Source organism: Archocentrus centrarchus, chromosome 12 (assembly GCF_007364275.1).
Source record: "Archocentrus centrarchus isolate MPI-CPG fArcCen1 chromosome 12, fArcCen1, whole genome shotgun sequence".
Taxonomy (NCBI): Eukaryota; Metazoa; Chordata; class Actinopteri; order Cichliformes; family Cichlidae; genus Archocentrus; species Archocentrus centrarchus.
Window position 1 is genome coordinate 9393697 of NC_044357.1, and position 19040 is coordinate 9412736.

At 38.5% G+C, this 19040-nt stretch overlaps 1 protein-coding gene across 1 annotated transcript; it reads left to right on the forward strand.

The window, feature by feature from the left end:
• The first annotated feature begins 3387 nt into the window (after positions 1-3387).
• Positions 3388-18712, forward strand: scarb2c (scavenger receptor class B, member 2c). The gene is made up of 12 exons (XM_030742631.1): positions 3388-3587; positions 4965-5122; positions 6671-6815; positions 7839-8030; positions 8156-8247; positions 8924-9043; positions 10029-10207; positions 10903-11021; positions 13825-13898; positions 15274-15325; positions 15850-16002; positions 17322-18712. The coding sequence occupies exons 1-12, from the start codon at positions 3465-3467 to the stop codon at positions 17358-17360; spliced, it is 1446 nt and encodes a 481-aa protein (XP_030598491.1). The 5' UTR covers positions 3388-3464; the 3' UTR covers positions 17361-18712.
• Positions 18713-19040: the final 328 nt, after the last annotated feature.

The window sequence follows — 19040 nt, forward strand, 5'->3', positions numbered from 1 at the left end:
TGCTGATCTATGGATGGATCCTCGCTGAAATACAAAAATGTTTGCAAGACAGAAAAGTAGCTGAAATCAAAGCTTGATTGTTTTTAAACACATCTATGTATTTAATAAATTGGCCAGTCAGTCTATGCTTAAAGGACTAATCCAAAAGTTTTGTATAATTCCTCCACAAAGCTGTTGGATGGTGAAGTTCAGTGCAGCAGGAGTTGATGTAGCCTAACATTTCTTCCCTGATATTATTCTGAGCCCCGCACTTCCCACAGTGCCCCCAAAGACTTCACCATGCTAGACCAGCTCCACTGGAGAAATTAAATGAGTGTTTGTTTAAGTTGTGCAGTACTCCCCACAGGGTGTCACCTGGACTTCAGGGTGTAAACGCATCACCTCTTAAGTTGAGAAACTCTGCAAGTAAAACAAGTCATGTTGATGTTATGGGTCTATGTCGCAACAGGACCGCAACGAAACGTAATAATACAAGTGTGAACCCGTCTGAGCTGTAAGGGTGGGATGTTCATATCATTTGGTAAGATGAGATAATATATGCTAGGGTAGCTCACTGTCTGTGTCTTATTATAGCCATTCTTCCAGGGCAATTTTTTTTTTTCATTTTTGTATTTTTTTGGGCTTGTAATTTATAAATTGTGACAGAACTGTTGGCTAAAGCCAGCATTTTTTTATAATTCAATTAATGTAAAGTCTGTGATCTGCTTCTCAAGATGTTTACTTGATGTCTATGTGTAGCATTTTTCAAATGATATAGCCTAATTTGGGAATTCCTCTATAGACCATCAGCGAAAACAAAGCAAGTGAGTCACAGAGACAGAGGGACACAGGTAGGCGCTCATAGTTTAGTCTGATTAGCCAGCTGATGAACAAGGTATTTCCCCTTAAATTTCGAGCCAGCAAGGAAAGGAAGCAGGGGTCTCAGTAAATGTCAAGACAGTGACATCTAGTGGAGAAGCTGTTGACTGCCGTGTCACGCTCTAAAACGTAAAATATTTGATTTAAAGCTATACAAGACATAAGATAATTTTGACTGTTACTCAAAGATAATTATAAGTTTAAAAAATAAATAAAAAAAAGGAGCAATGCGAAGGTGATGATAAATAAATAAAACAATGTTAAAGGTAGACAGAAGACCTTATGATAATAACATGCAGTTACATCTGGCATAAAACTAACAGCATTTCATAAACAGTCAAACATGGTGGTGGTAGCATGATGATCTGGGGCTTTGCTGCTTCAGGACCAGGACGACTTGCCGTAACTGATGGAACCATGAATTCTGCTCTTTACTAGAAAAATCCTGAAGGAGAATGATCGTCCATCAACTCATGCCCTGATGCACAAGCACACTTGGGCTATGCAGCAGGACAGTGATCTGAAACACACCAGCACACTCACCTCTGAATGGCAAAAAATACACAAAATGAAGGTTTTGGAGTGGCCAAGTCAAAGTCTGGACTTAAATCTGACTGAGATGCTTTGGCATGATCTTAAACAGGCTGTTCATGCTCAAAACCCTCATTGCCAGTTATCAAAATGCCTGATTGCAGTTCTTGCTGTCAAGTTATTAGGTTTAGGGTGTGATTACTTTTTCACACAGGCTCAGGTAGGTTTAGAAACCTTATTTTTCCCCATAAAAAATGAAAGATGCATTTTGTATTTACTCAGGCTGTCTTTGTCTAATATTAAAATTAGTTTGATGATCTGTAACTGTATTTTGTCAATGTGACAAATACTTTTTCACAGCACTGAAAACTTGTCATTCTCCTCTCACCTCCTCCACTACATCAAGGTTCAAGCTTCAGGTTCAAGCTGTAGACATGTTGCATTATCCAAATCAGCTGGTCAGCACAGAACCTCAGAAGCCTTCTGGATCCCCTGTCTTCCTCATCTTAAACCTCCTTAGCTCTCTCTACCTGCCATTTTGTGAGTAGTAGTAGTAGAAGATACATTTTTTTTTTAATGGAAAAGTGTATGTTCATGTAAAAGTGTCATTTTAAATCTTTTATACAACATGCAAACAACAAAAACGTGTCGGCTATACATGTGACAGAACACATGACATCTTTTTGGGACGTTGAGTTCCTGTTTGCACCCACCAGGTAAGGATGCCTTGAACTTGAATTTGAACAGGTAACACAGGTCACACAGGTTACTTGTCATTTTTGCTCAAGGGTACTTTAGCTCCGAAAGCAATAGGCATGGAGAGGATGAACAGCTTTGTGGTATCGGTTCAGTACACAGCCCAAGGAAATTTTGACATGCAGCCTGAAGTAGGCACGGAAATCAATCCACTGACCTTTCAATTGGTGGATAACCCCCACCCTATCTCCTGAGCCACAGGCGCTGAGATACAATCACACAGTCAAGAAACTGGAGAGCACATCACCACATACAAGAGATACTTCCAAAACAACTACTGATCTGAGAAAAAGAAACAAAGGTTACATTCATGTTGAAACTCAATTGAAACAACACTGGAAAATACTGCTAAGGGTATTTATTCTGTTTCAACTGTGGCAAAGCCCTTAATTGCCACAGCCATTTAAGATATTACATTAAAAAACAACAACAAACAAATAAAAATAACAACACCAAAAAACTTTTGCCTCTCTTAATCACGCGTGCATTCGATTAGAGTTTTCACATAATATGTTATACATTTGCACACATTTATCAGTGTAAGATAAAAAGGGAGATTTACATTTTTAAATAACATATTTAGCCAAGGTTTTGTGCTTAAAACAATTTCATTTACTCGTTTACTTGTTTTGCTTATTCACACAAAAAGATGAAAGTACCACAAACCAAATGACACAATAATACAAACCTCTGAATTTCAATATATGTTAACTTTGGAAGTGACAGCTGTCATGCCTGTCATGCCTCACATTGAGTGACTCTGCGTCGGAACTGCACACATGTTCCCCAGAGTTACTGAAAACTCCGTCTTTTAGCTCCAGTTTGCCTTTTCTTCAAAGTTTACCGCACTAGGCTGTTGCAAAAATAAACAAGCTTGCTCCGAGTCGCATTGAAATAAAAGCAGTCACACAATTTTACATTCACATATAAAAATATGTTCAAAAGAAAAAAAAAAAAAATCAAAGAGTGTTTCTTCTTCAAGATAGACACTCGCCCTACTGTTTGGCTTTAACAACTAGCTAGCGTGGGGGAGAGTTTAATTCATTTGTTTGTTTTTCATAATCACATTTCAGCATAATGCCCCATAACATGAAATAAATGGGTTATATTAAATCACTGAGGTTTTTTCACGGATGCATGCTCACGGAAGCATCGACTGTCTAAGAAAGCGGAAGTGGTAAGAGAGAAGCGTTTTTTTCCGGATGGGAGTCTTCGCTCCGCCGAGCAAGTTCCTGGGTTATCAAAACAAAAACAACAAACAGTCGGGAGCTGCTGTCAGTGAAAGCTCAGAGGAGTCTTTGGCTGTCTACTGCCTCGTCATGGTGCTAAAGTCATGTTGCATTTACAGCGTCGGAGTTGTTTCTGTACTGATGCTGATTCTCGGCATTTCGTTGGTTTTGACCGGCGTGTTTCCACATTTAATACAGTCGGTGGTTAAAAAGGTAAGCGTCTGAGTTAGTCTAGCGTTTTTTAATAGGCGTTCAGCTCAGATAAGCTAACGTGACCCATTATGATAGCAGCTACAGTTAGCTTATTGCGCTTACAACAAATACTGTCTGGATTTCTTTATGAAAGCGTGGCTGAACTGTTTTATAGCAGCTGAGGTTATTTAATGTGAAATTAAACGTTTTACAGATGACTTTTTTGGATATAATTTAAGACCCGCTGTAGCATCCAGTTTTTAAAGTAGCTGTGTTTGTTTATAGCTTTGATAAGGTAAAAAAAAAAAAAAAGATGTGCTCTGTTTATCCTAAAAATGGGAAATTCTTTTGGTACTGCAGCTAAAATTAGAGATAAACACAGCTTAAATAAGTAGAGTATTAGTGTAATAACAGCTCAGTAACATAAAACATAATATGACAAGACATATCTCAGTATGGTTAAAACTTATTAAATACCTATAAAGTAAAGTAATATAGCTCAAAGTGAACAAAGCAAAAATAATACCGAGTGTAAAATGTCTTACTAAATATAATAAAACCTGTAGTTGATGCCAGATGATTTTAAGTGGTTCAGTGTAACAGAGTGTAAAGTGTAGTAGACAGTAAGGTGCAATAAAATGTCTCAGTGTGTGTTAAGTGTTGTGACAATGCAGGGTTGATATGTTCACATGAAAGAACAGATGATTATCTGCTAGAAAGATGCGTGGCATTGTAGAGAGTTATCAAATGTGGAAGAGTTAGAGAAAGTGAGATGCTCTTTTGCGTATCTTGGCTGTAACAAGTGGTTATCTGAGTTACTGTTGCCTTCCAATCAGCTTGAAACAGTCTGGCTATTTTGTGACCTCTGGCATCAACAAGGCATTTTCATTTAGAGAACTGCTGCTCACTGGATAGTTTATCTTTTTTGGACCACTGTCTGTATAACCTAGAGATGGTAGTGTGAGAAAATCCCAGTAGATCAGCAGTTTATCAAATATTCAGACCAGCCTGTCTACCACGTTGATACGGTTGAAAATCACCTTCCTTCTCCATTCTGATGCTTGGTTGCAGTAGGTGATCTTGACAGTGACTAAATTACTTCAGATCATGTGATTGGCTGATTATTTATTTGTGTCAACGAGCAGTTGAAAATGTGCACCTAATGAAGATGTGTGTGTGTGTGTGTGTGTGTGTGTGTGTGTGTGTGTGTGTGTGTGTGTGTGTGTGTGTATACATCATGACCCAAAATGATGATTTCACCTCCTGCAGCAGGTTCATGCCTTTCCACATCACAACGCAGTATGGGATGTGAAACTGCATGCCATCAGCATGTCATCAGCAGATTGCTCAGACTGCTAGAGTCACACAATTAACTCACCGCCCTTTGTCCCCCATTAGGAAGTCGTTCTGAAAAATGGTACGGATGCATTTGAGGCCTGGGAGGATCCACCGGCACATATCTACATGCAGTTTTACTTCTTCAATCTCACAAATCCCCAAGAGGTGCTGGATGGGGAAAGGCCAGCTGTGCTGGAGATAGGACCATATACGTACAGGTGAGAGAGGAATAGGAGAAAGGCTTAACGTTTGTTTCTACTTTCATCTCTTGAAGTCAAGGAAATCCTCAGAAGAAGCCAAAGTGTTAAGTTAATGCAACGTTTTAAGTGATAGAGGCGAAGCAGAGATAATAATTTAGAGGCTCACTTGTTAGAATTTGTGTCCCATGGTAGTAGCATTAAACACCTTTAATCTTAACTTGTTATACTGTGTTGGGTTCATTTTTAAGTTATTAAAGGATAATGGCCATTGTCTGAAGGTGCAGAGTTAGATGAAGGAGGTTTATAAAAGTGCAATTCATCTGGAATCATACATTTGGTAAACTGCCAACCTAATAAAAAAGAAACAAAGCCAACACAGCTGCATACAAACTGGAGCGCAGTCTAAGTGCTTGTTTCATTTTTGTGTTTCTGTCTTAGCTTATAGTCAAATGAAAATAAGAGTTTTCCCAGTTTTGTACTAGTGCCAGTTTGTGCAGTGAAACATAACTGTACTATTGATATATTTATTTTTCCAAAATGCCATTTTATTGAGTTCATTGTGTTTTATTGTGTTCAATCAGTGTCATTGTGCCATGACAGGATAATGTGCAATCCATTTTCCACCCCAATCCACACCTTCAGGATCTTGACGTTCATAAAACAACTGGAAGTGTTAATTCATTTAAACCAAAACACAAATCCTAATTCATTCATTCATTCAATTAAAGCATGGCTTTAATTTTTATTCGTGTACACATTAACTTCTCAAGTATTGTGTTTGATGTTTTGTGTTTTTATCCTGTCTTATGTAGAATTACTTAAAAAAAAATCTTTATTGGCCTTATTTTATTCACTTAATTGTAGTGTATTCATCTTCTAAAGTTTATTCTATTTAATTTTAAGATGCTTTGTTTGTTTTTGTTTTAAGCCGTTTTTTTTTTTAATTTTTTTTATTTGTGAAACTCTGAACTGCACATGCCTGTATGAAAGGTGAAAATGAAGATTGTCAGATATTATATTGTATCCTCAGCAGTGTTATGCACACAGCTGATCCATCTTATATCTTTTGGCACTCACTTCTTTTCAGTAGCACTGAAAGTTAATTTAAATACTCACAGGTGTTTTCTGGGTCACTAAATCAGATAAAATGAAGCTGTTTATGAATCTCTTCTGGATTTATGAAGAAACAACCACTATTTAGTCGCTTGCCTGACCATTAACATGTTTCATGCTAAAAAAAAATTGTGTTTTTTCTCTCTCTCTCTTTCTCAATAATTGCGTCACAATCACATGTCATCCTGCACAGATGTGCTGTTTTTGAAAGTCACATGAAATTGAGCCACAAAGGAGAACAACCTTTAACACATTTTGTGTGAGGTTACTGGTCATGTGAATAACTTTGTTCATATATTGTGCTTGTACAACATTGCGTGTTAAAGAGTGCAGATGCAAAGTAGGGAGTCTGATCCTCTGTCATACTGTTATCATGAACAAAACTAGTTATGATATTTGACTGCAGCCCTGCAGCAGATTATAAATATATCCTGTTACACTTTTTCTCCACAGAGAGTATCGGCCTATGGAGCAAATTGACTTCCAGGATAATGGCACTAAAGTAACAGCTGTCAACACTAAAACCTACATTTTCCAGCCCAACATGTCCCGAGGTCCAGAGAGTGACCTCATCAGGACAGTTAATATCCCTGCCATGGTGAGCAATAGAAATCTACAGCACTAGTCTGATTTGATTATCTAGCGCTGAGTCACAGTTGTACAATTTTCTAACATTAGGATGTTTTTCACATGACATCATGCACACATTCATCGTGTGTATTCCTCGACTGGTTGGCAGAGGTTCCCTGGAAGTTGCTGGCTCTCTCTAGGTGAAATTGGTTCCAAAAGAAGGTGCTGCACCAAACACCTCTGAGTGATTGCTTTGTGTTGCTAGTAGGTTGCCACGGTTGCCTGTAGTTTTTCATGTTTGTGGGCAAGTACTCGCTAGCTACTAGTGGATCGGTAGTAAATCTTATAAAAAAAAGAAAAAAAAATCTTATAAAAAGTGTGAGGCAAGCCATAAATGGAGAAGGTGTGTCAAAGTAAAAGTAAAAGTTGTGCCTCAGCACTGCTGTCAACATGTTTCAAAAGGTGCATCTTTAACCTTGAAGGCAAATGGTGTCCGTTTGCAGTTTGTGTTACACTTTTCACAGTTTCATATAGTTCGAGAGCAGCTGGACAGTGTTTTCCCAGCAATATGCTAGCAACTAAAGCAATCACAAGGAGGTTTTTGACAACTGGTTGGGGAATACATGTTTTTTTCCTAGCGACAGCAGGTTGTCAGATGGTTGGAAACCAGCATCTAGGCCTGTGTGACTGAGGCATTATTCACTTGATCCTGCATTGTCACCATGTTTGTCCAAAATTGTGGACAAGTTAACGTGGTTAGCGGTCATGTGCTTAATGGTTACATGTCTGCAAAACCTCAACTGGTTAGCAACATGAAATAAGAAGTTGTGTTTTCTTAATATTTTATGTAATCTATGTAACTCCATAGAGACAACAGCACAGTCAGGATACAGCTTTACCTCAGTAATATGCAGCAAATCTCTGACTAAGCTCATGCAATCTTTATTTGCTAAATATAGTGTGATCAGATATGGCCTGCTATAAGGTTTTATTTAATTTGAACTAAAAACATAGGTTTTAACAGCATCCTTTCCTCTCTTTCTTCTGGTAGACGGTGATGGAAAGATTCAAGAACAATCCTATTATTGCCAACTTGATCTCTGCCTACATGACGGGCACTGGGGAAGGCCTTTTTACCACCCGTACAGTGGGAGAGCTGCTGTGGGGATATGAAGATGGTCTTCTTAAAGCCTTAAAAAGGTTTAGACCTGAGCTGGATGATGTTTTTGGACTTTTCTATAAGGTATCTTTAATGCATCTTATTGTGAAATTGTGTGATTTGTATAGATTTTTTTTTTTGTCCTTTTCTGGAGTTTAGATCAGGTTACAGTATTGATGTCCTGTTTTTCTTTTCTCCCCATCTTACAGAACAATGCTTCCAACGATGGAGAATATGTGTTTTTCACTGGTCAGCAGAACTACAAGGACTTTTCCAGAGTGGACACTTGGAAAGGTGAAAGGTAATTGTCTCCTCTCACCTGTAGTACAAAATGACAAATTTACAATCACACAATAAATCCAGTCAGTGAGCATCGCTGGTCACGCGAGGTCTAAATGGATGCACACCAAATGATTGTATGTAGGACAAGAACACAGGAACTACAACCCTACCTCCTCTTATACTGGAGTTATTGCCCTTTGTTTACTTTTTTAACTTTCCATCTCACTTTCAGTATCTCAGTAACTGTGCAACATATTGAAGCCTTTGAGCAGGCGACACATGTTCTTTGGAACACTCTGGTTTATGTAATCAATAATAAAATAATTATTATTATTAAGTAAAGCACCCGGCCTCAGTTGTCTCTGACCCTGCCCTTCCTCTGTACTTAAAAAAAATCCACAGAACTATTATCGTCTTTCTTGCACTGGCGCGCGTCTCTGCCTGTCTTCAAATCTGATTGTTTCAGACTTGGCAGTCGCACTTTAAGCAGTAGTTTTGGGAACCACATTTATTTTATAATGTGTGTTACCCACAAACAAATCCAGTCTTCATCTTTGCTGGCTCGTCCAGCAAATTGGTTTCCAAGATCTAATTTAGCTGGGCATGCAAAATGTCTGAAATCTCACATTTTTAAACCCATGAATGACACTTGATGGGGAAAACAATACATTGTAACATTTTGATTATATACGCAGCTCGTTGAGTTGGTGGACATCTGATGAATGCAATATGATTAATGGAACCACTGGAACATCTTTCCATCCCGTCATCAGCAAGAATGAGATGCTCTACATTTTCTCCTCTGACCTGTGCAGGTGAGTAGAGCAGAAAGATATGCTTGGTTGTCTGTTGTATGCAGGTTAGTGTTAAGTGGGTTAACAAAATAAACAAAAAAAAAAACCACATTCCTCTGAAAATGGTTAAGGACAGGAAAGTCTGGCTCCTTAGAAGCAAAATATAACGAGATGAGGGGTGGCTCAAGACTTTTACACAGTACTGTAAGTAAATTTGATATTGTTTTGTTTCCTTATCTCATGGATACAAAATGGTGAAAAAAAATTATCGTACTTATTTGTTTGACATTGTGCACAAAACTATTTTCATTGTAGGGAAGAGACATTTATTACACCACTTTAACATAAAAGGTTATGTAGAAAAAAAACTAATGAATTTTTTTTTAATTCCTCTTTTGAAAATGTTTGCTTTCACTTCAGTCATTGTAGCTGAATATAAAACTTTGTCTGCCTGTCGTGCACAGCTGAGCAAAACTCCTTTCTTCTTGACAGTTTTAGTTTTATATGAAGGTAATCGCAGTTAAGTTTAATGTCATCTGCTGACTCATGCAGCATTTACTGTGTTATCCCTCTTGGCATGAGCTAGAGCCAGTGAAATGCCCCCCCCCCCGCTCAGCCCTCCTAAGCCTTTCCAGGTCTGAATATTATTGGATTAAGGATCCTAATTTAGTTTGGCTGGTTGCAAGGCTGGGCAGTGTTGACCTCTTAAATGAGGCCCCAGCCTATTTAGTGCTGCTTAAAACAACGAATGTCAGCCCTCAGTGATTGTTGATGCATTAGAATCAAAAACGGCACAAGCACTTCACAGGCCTTCTAACAGCTTGGTTAATACGACATGTCAGCACAGCCTTTGAAAATCTTTTGGTATAACCAGTTTGTGCCATGCAGGCTTTTGTGTAAATGAGCTTACCACAGAGCTCACGTACAAAATGAATTTAAACCTCGTTACACTTTCCAGTAACAAGCTGCCTCCAGAGATTAACAAGCTTGTAACTCTGTTTGTAAGGTCCCTGTATGCTGCGTATGAGGAGGATGTGACAGTGAAGGGGATCCCCGGGTATCGATTCGTCCCCCCCAGCTCGGTGTTTGCCAATCTGACTGTGAACCCAGACAACGCAGGCTTTTGTGTGCCTGCTGGTAACTGCCTGGGCTCTGGCCTGCTGAATATTTCAACATGTAAACAAGGTGGGGATTGCACCAGCAGGTGGCCTGCATGAAATGAATAATACAGCCTTTTATTGTGCTAAACACAGCCAAATGCTCTTTACGGTGCCTTTAGGTTTAAGTTCATTCAGACTAGCTTGTTATCCATTGGTGAGAACATGGAAATTGTCTTTAAATTTAAAAATAAAACCACACCAACGAACTGCGGAAAGGTTTATTTGCATCGAAAACATGCTCTGATTCAGCTGAAACATTCACGTTTGAGCTAGCAGCTCATTTTAGGCAAGTGTGCCTATTGGCTGTGGCTAATGAAGAAGTAATACCTGCTAGCCAAGGAATGTTTCCATTACAAATACATCCACTAGTCCAAAGCACGAGATCTTGTTCCCGTATTTACTTTCTTGCTCCTCAGACGCAATAGATGATTAAATGAAGTGAAAGTTCTCAGGTGGTTTGATTTACAGCAAACAAACTATAGTTGCTGGTGCTGACCAGTAAATTGTATCATTTCCTCATTGCACTATAAAGAATATGTAGTAGTTAGTGTTCAGGGGGCCAGTGTTAGCAGTGTCCCTATTAAGACAGACAGCTGTATCAGAATTCAATATTAAACAGTGTTGTGTACATATGGAAGATTTTCCTCATATTGTGCCTTAGCGTGAAATGTTGTCTCTGCTTTGTTTAATTCCTTCCCTAATGTTTTTCCTGCTCTTTAGGAGCTCCTATCATAATGTCTTCACCGCACTTTTACCAGGCTGATGAGAAATTTGTTCAGGATGTATTCGGAATGACGCCAATCAAGGAACAGCACCAGACTGCCATCGATGTAAATCCGGTAGGAATCACAGCTTTCACCCTTAAATATTTATTTTGTAATTTTTTTTTTATGTTATTGTGAATCTCTTTTATTTATAATATATTTCTTCATTTAGAAAAATTAGCTGCAGTTTATTTTTCAGTGGGTTTGAAAAAAAAATACCAAACTTAACCACTAGATGGAGAAGTGTCTCAGCTTTTTTTTTTTTGGTCTCTGCTAGCCAATAATTATCCACAAAGCAGAGCTTCTGTTTAAAATAGTGGTTAAAAATTAAAGCAGAGGTACATGGTACGGAGCTGTCACGAAAGATAAGCTCTAACTGCTTTTATCATGATAATAATGCTCTAATTACTTGCTTGAACTTGTAGTCAATTCTTGATAAAGAGACACGGATTGAAAAAACACCTCCGGCAGCACAGCATGCACCTGGGCATACTACATAGGGCTTAACAAATGTATTAGACCACCACCCAATGTAAGGTTTAGCCACAGCTGTCCTAAATTACCAGTATTGGTAATTACCCCCCAATTTTTTTACATCCCTATAATGGGTAATCTGTAAGTATGCGCAAGCTCTTTAATCAAAATATGTTTAATGGGAAAAGATAATTAATGTTATTCATAATTTTTCAAATTTACTGTTTTACAAAAAAGCAAACAAACAAAACAAGTTAATATTTCTGCATGTCTGCCCACATATGTAAGCTTAATTCTGCCAGTGTGTTCAAATTCTGTAGACAGAAACAACACAGTACATGAAATACAGAAATGTATTCACTGATGCGTCACATGCATAAAGCATTTTGCATCGGTTTATTAATTATGCTCAAAAATGCTAAAATAAACCATAAGTTATTGTTGATAACTATATTTTACACATTTCAGATGAAAGCAAAGAAAAAGTAGTCTAAATGATTCTACAATAGTCCAAAGTACAAAACCAGTTCCTAAAAAGTGGGACGCTGTATAAAATACAAATAAAAATAGAGTGCAATCATTTCCAAATCTCATAAACCCATATTTTATGGGAGCATATGTTCCAAAAAACCTGTCTAAGCACTAATTCACCCTCATACCATCAGAGATGGAGGCTTTTGAACTGAGGATTGATGACAAGCCAGATTGTTCCTCTCCTTATGAGTCTGGAAGACGCAGCATCCGTGTTTTCCAAAAAAGAACTTCAAATTTCGATTTGTCTGACCACACGATAGTTTTCCACTTTGCCTCGGCCCGTTTTAAATGAGCTGGATCACGTTCACATACAGCTTTAACCTGCATTTGTAGATGGCACAGTTAACTGTGTTCCTGATCCCATGCAGCGATTTTCATGACAGGGCCTGGAGATCACAATATTGGTTTTTGGCCTTGACCCTTGCGCACCGAGCTTTCTCAGAAGATTCTCAGAGTCTTTTGATGGTATTATGGGATGAGATAATTGAAGTCTTGGCCATTTTTACATTGAGGAACATTATTCTGAAATTGTGCCTCAATTTATAGACAGTTGTTTCTGCAGATTGGTGAGCCTCTGCACATCTTTACTCCTCAGGTGCCCTGCCTCTCTAAGATGCTGTTTTTTATACTCAATCATGTTATTGACCTGCTGCCAAACAACCTGATTTGCTGCAAAATGTTCCTCTGGCTTTTTCTTTTTAGTCTCACTTACTTTTCCTTTTTGTTGTCTTATACCAACTTTTTTTTGAATGTGTCGTTGCCATCAAATTCAAAATGAGCTAATAGCTTTCGTGAAATACTAAAATGTCTCAGTTTAAACACTGGATGTGTTTTTTGTGCTCTGTTGTGAATAAAATATGGGGTTGTGAGTTTTGTTTTTATTTATGTTTTTCACTTTTTTGGAATTGGGGTTGTGTTTTATCTGACGGCTGTTAAAGGATGCACTGATAAGGCACAACCTTTGCTACAAAATGTGTACCATCTCAGAAGACCACTTTCAATGCTGCAAGAAATCATAAACAAACTGTGCACCGCTCAGTCAGTTAAGGTCTAGCTTTTTCTGAGACTTCACTGCCACGCTTTAGTATAAAAGCACACGTACTCTTCTCACACACCTGTAAGGTGGTCACATCACGGTTACAAAAATCTTGAACTCGGTAAACAAGCTACTGTTTTTCCCGTTTATCCTTTTTAATCTCTACGTATCATTAAGACTGAGCAGAGTCCTGCGGCTTATCGTAACTGCCGGGTTGTGATGCCCTCAACCGCGTTCACTGCCAGCTTCAGAGCTGTGAAGTTATTTTTGCCTGTGATAAAGATGTTAAAACATAAAACGTTAGAATACGTTATGAATCCTGAGAATTTTTTTTCTCAAATTTATTCAAAATGCAGCAAACTTTAAAAAATGAAAGGAAAAGAAAACCCCAGATTAGGTTTGTTTGACAGCTGGCACGTCTTCTGTTTTTTCACATAATCCCAAATTAATGCTCATGGCTGTGGGGAGTTCACTGAAGTTACCTTTTTTATGACTCCAGCTGAATCTTTGAGGTCATTGTCAAGCTGCATAAGGAATCTGGGACAGAGCACATGCTTCGCTGATGGTATTATGTAATGGATGAGAATCTGCACGTCTAAAAATCTTTGCAAAAATCTGTACTTTTATGTCCAGTGTTTTTTGTTAATTTATAAATAATTTGAACTGGAAAAACGCTGGCATTGTAAAGATCATGACCGTGACACTGTGGGTAGAAAACATGTGGTATTTGATAAAATAATTATTTATATACATGTTCATACATCAGGAGTGGCAGGTATATTTTTTTCCCCACGAACTCTTTTTTCCGTAACACATTTCATTTCTGTTTTACAGCTAACAGGAGTTGTTCTCCAAGCAGCCAAGCGACTCCAGATCAACGTCTATGTGGAGAAAATTCCCTCCTTCAGGTAATCAGCTCATTTCATCAGTTAAAGCAGCTGAAGAATTCAATTTTTCATAATTTTTTTTTTCCCCCATACTACCCATGTCTGTGAAGGGCTGCCAGTAAGAACACTGTAAAGCAATAATGCCACCATCATCATTATGAGTGGACTTTTGCACAGACCCGGCTCACTCGTTACAAGTTCTCTGGCATCAGATTGAATCAGCAGTGAGATAATCTCGATTTCAGTCTTAACAGTTCAGAGTGTGTTTGGATAGTTAGACATTATTTCTGTTTGACAGCTCTTTATTCAACTTGAAATAAAATGGCAAAAGGAAAAGGAAAGTGCCAGGTTTTAATTTGAATATGTTTACTGTACATCAATATTTATTTAAAATGTGTAAGAATGTCACTATTAAACATATATTGTTGCCCAAAGTTCATTAAAGTTCTTAGCTTTCAGTCAGCAATCGTAATTGAGAACCAGCACTCAACAGTCCAGTCCATTTGTACCTCAGTGTATCACTTCTTTTTGTAAATACAGTTTCCACGTCAACCTCATGACAGTAGAGCAAACCTCTTTATACTCTTTTTTTCTACACTGTCGTCAGACTCAGATAGTAAAAGAGTTTTGCTGTTGGTGAAAGCCTGTGTAGATCTCTCTAGATCTACTTTCTTCCCCCATGCAAAAAAATTGATTACTGCTCATAAACTCTCAGGTAACACAGGCTTAGATTCCAGATTGATGACCCCCCCTGGCAATCTAGGGAAGAATGTGTGTTCCCTGACCGGATGGCACGCGGTTGCTGGCTGTGAAATGGACTGCTAAATCACCAGACAAGTAAAAGTTGTTACTTGCTGCAGCAACCAACACATTTCACTTTTACTTTGAGTCGTGTCACACTGTTTGAAGTTTCACTACTGCTTATCAGGTATTTGATGAGTGTTTTGCAGAGAAGTCAGTGTCTTCATTGCAAAGTATGGGTGACTACAGCAACCAAAGCAGTCACAATAAGGGTTTTTGCTGCAGCACCCTTCTTGTGACAGACTCAGCCGGTGATAGCCCGCAGCCGCCAGCAACCAGGGAGTACACATTTTTACCTTAGTGACCGGAGGTTGCCAGAGGATCACTGACCAATCTCTGAGGCCTGAGGGATAAATTTAGAATCTCAAACTTAAAAAAAGAAGTGATACTGGAATTGGGATCAATAAAGTCTTATCAAAATCTATCCGTAGCCAAGTGTCTGCTCTTTTGTGCAATAATGAACTTCAAAAAGACACACAATTGCACAAGAAATAGTTCAGTTTCCACTTGATTTTGAACCATTACAATTTGTGCAGTTCTTTTGAGTCCAACAAGCCCTGATGTGGCACTTTAATGTTTTTTGTTTTTCTTTCAGTCAAACGGGAAATGTGAGGACAGTGGTCTTCCCTGTGGTTTATATCAATGAGGTACACACACACACACACACACACACACACACACACACACACACACACACACACTACCAATAATGTCTGAGCTCTGGTTTCCATAAATCTCAATTAGAAATCTACACCAAATACAAATTGATGCTGTATCTGTAGTACCCTGTAGTTAAAATCTACTGGAGTCAGTTTTCAGTACACACCTCATGTTTACGTCTTTTAAGTGTTAAAGTATTGTGTAATCCTGCAAATAAAAAACTCCAACTTGTATGTAAGCAACAAAAGGGCAGAAGTAGTAGTAGTAGTAGTAATAGTAGTAGTAGTGGTATGTACCACAAAAACAGTTGCAGTGTTAAAAGTGGTTTGAAGTATAAATCAGTAGTAGTCAAAAATGAAATAATAACTTGTTTATAAGAGTCTTACAGTTCATTCATATATTTGAGTGCAAACATGAACAAATAGTAAATTAAAGAACCTTACATTTACTATTTAATAGAGGTTCTGGCCTGTGTTCTTATTTGTTCTCTTGTCTCATACGGTCTTGTCAGAGCGCCATCATTGATGACACAGCAGCCAAGAAGCTGCAGGCGATTGTTGTTCAGCAGAATGTTGTGGAGAATATTCCCTTCATGCTGATTGGCCTGGCCATCATTGTGGGAGGAGTCTTCATGTTCTTGGTGTGTCGACAGCAAGCCCCCGAGGTGAGCGTTTGAGATAAGCAGCAATAAGTATGTGATGTCATTAAGGTTGGGGCAGATGGCCGTCCTCCCTGAGCCTGGTTCTGCCGAGTGCTTTCTCATTGGGTGTTGTTGGATTGTTTCATTCCGAGATGGTTGTGTGGGAAAAACCCAGCAGATCAGCAGTTTCTGAAATTTTCAGACCAGCCTGTGATAGACTGATTAGATGTTTGCATTATCAAACAGTTGAACAGGTATATCTAACAAAGTAGCCAGTCAGTATTATCTTCTTCTTTCAGCTGCTCCCTTTAGGGGTTGCCATAATGTATTACCTACATCAATCTCACCTTATCCCCAGCATCCTCCTCTGTCACACCAACCCTCTGCATCTTCTCCTTGATTACATCCATGAATCTTCTCTGTGGTCTTTTTCTCCTTCCTGGCAGCTCCATATTTTACATCGTTTAACCAGTATGTCCACTGCTGCTCCTCTGCACATGTCCAAACCAACTCTAACTTTGTCTCTGAACCACTCAACCTGAGCTGTCCCTCTGATGTACCGTTTTCTAATCCTGTCCAATCTGATCACTCACAATGAAAATCTGAGCATCTTCAGCTCCACCTCTTGTCTTTTTGTCAGTGCCACTTTCTCACAGCAGGTCTCATTACCATCTTGTTAACCTTCCTTTTCACTCTTGCTGCTTCTGCCACAAATCATCCCTGACACTCATCTCCACCCACTCCATCCTGCCAGCACTCCCTTCTTCACCTCTCTTGTGTACTGCCCATTGCTTTGGATTGTTGACCCCCAGGTATTTTAACTCGTCTACTACCTCTACTCCTTGCATGTTTGCCTTTCCACCTGTCTCCCTCTCATTCACACACATGTATTCTGTCTTGCTTCTACTGACTTTAATTCTTCTTCTTTACATTGCATACCTCCACCTCTCCAGGATGTCTTCTACTCACTCCTTACTGTCACTGCATTATCTGCAAGCATTACAGAGACTAACATCATAATCACTATAGATAATATAATATAAATAATATAATAGAGAATAACATTATAGCCCACACAGACCTAACCTCGCCTGTCAACCTGTCCATCACCTTTGCAAACAAGAAAGGGCTCAGTGCCGATCCCTGATATAATCTCACCTCCACCTTGATCCTTGAACTCGTACCATACACCTCCTACCACACACCTCATTCATACATGTCCTGCAGCACCCTCATGTACTTCTCTGCCACTCCTGACTTCCTTGTGCAGCACCACACTTGCTCTCTTAGCAGCCTGAATTTTAATATATAATTTCTTTCCTGTGTGGCGTTTTCTTTTTCAGAGCACTGCTGCTGAACGACAGCCTCTGCTCTCTTCGTAGCACCAAACAGGATGTGAAAGGAGGAAGATTGTCTTGGTTGCAGGACGATTTCAAGTGGTTTAACCATTGATTCTCAAGTAACCCTAATAACTTGATCTTCATGTTTTAATCTTTTTTCAATCTAATAGTTTTAAGAAACAAAGTTGAGAAAAAAACTGTCCCCTCTTTGTGTTTGTTGCTGGGTTTGGGGTTAATTCAAGTCGTAATGATGAATGAAATCCATATTTATTTTCTGGTCAATCTTAAATGGATCATGTATTTATTTTTAACTCCCAACTATGGGATTTTTGGATTGGAATAACCTGAAGTGAGTTAAACCCCTTACACTATCTAACTCAAACATTCTTGAAGTGGGAAAAATACTGCTACCGTATATGTGTGTGCTACTGCTGCATTCCTGAATGCAACTGAGTACGTGTATGTCTAGAAGGTGATTGACGGCAGGTACTGAAACAGTTACTAGATTCCCAGAGTACTCTGGTACTCGAAGTTGGTTTTAAAGAGCAGGAAAAACAGTGCTAAGAAGCCGGGTTGGTTGGGTTGACTGTATGTCATAATGGACAAATAAAAGTCAGGCTAACGTGGTGACGATTAGTTATGCAGCCTAAAATGTGCTGTTCACTAAAGTTACTCAAAGTACAGATTACTTTGAGCTTGTCTTTCAGCCTTTTGCCTTCAGGTGCTGTGATAGTGTATGGTTGTGGTCTTTTTAAAGCTATGTTCTGTGTTGTAGCTAAGCTCAGTAATCTACAGTAATTATACACGTGTGTCTAGTGTGTCATCAGATCCAACCAGTATTAATCGTACAGTCGCAGTAAAAAGGGCGGCTTTCTACTGTCATAAATATGTTAATGTAATTTCTACTGATAACATTACTGATTGTGCTGAAGCAAGCTGTGTCGTAGTGACACTGAAAAAAACATAAAATCTTTTAAGGCACTTGTACTGACTTTTTTTTTTTGTTTGTTTTCTTAGTAGCTTGTGCTGAATTTTATGACTTAATTGAAAGATCTTTTTGGGCTATGGACTCTTAGACCACTTATTACCATTTTATTTTTATTTTTTTTGTCCAACGTTGAACACAATTTCACTATAATGTGGATGTTTTTGCAGTTTCAGCCACTACGTTCCACTGACAAAATCTCTTGTGTTCATTTTTAATTTTGTTGTTTTGTGTTTTGTATTTAAAAGAGAATATTGTTTACACTACTACTACTACTACTACACACTTGCAGAATCGATATTGTTTATAATCACAATTTATAAACAGATTTCTCATTAGGTCACAGTGACAGTTTGCACAGTTGTTATTTGCTACCATTCACCAATAAACTTTCTGTGCTGTTCCCTGAGGGCGTGTTTGTAGTTCCTGTCTTACACTGCAAAAGTACTGAATCATTGTGCTGCTGATCACCAATAAAGCATGAGTAGCTGGATGACAAACTTTAGGGGGAGGTCTGACTAATGTATTATTTGCATTGCGGTGTTGAAACTTTCATGGCTGACACCCACAATTCTGTTTAACGTGAACAAGTTTTGTTTTCTGGTAACAATTTAAATGGACAAAAGTCCTGAGCCACCTACACATTATGAGGTACTCTGTCATAAAGTTCTCATTGCAGATTGTTTTTCTGAATTTGCCATTTTAATATAGATATTTATTAACATTCACTTTTATCT

Excerpts from the sequence above, each read along its gene's own strand:
- scarb2c (XM_030742631.1), top strand. The coding sequence starts at position 3,465 with ATGGTGCTAAAGTCATGTTGCATTTACAGCGTCGGAGTTGTTTCTGTA. Across the intron at positions 9,044-10,028 it reads TTCTCCTCTGACCTGTGCAG|GTCCCTGTATGCTGCGTATG; the intron begins GTGAGTAGAGCA and ends TCTGTTTGTAAG. Across the intron at positions 16,003-17,321 it reads GTCGACAGCAAGCCCCCGAG|AGCACTGCTGCTGAACGACA; the intron begins GTGAGCGTTTGA and ends TTTCTTTTTCAG.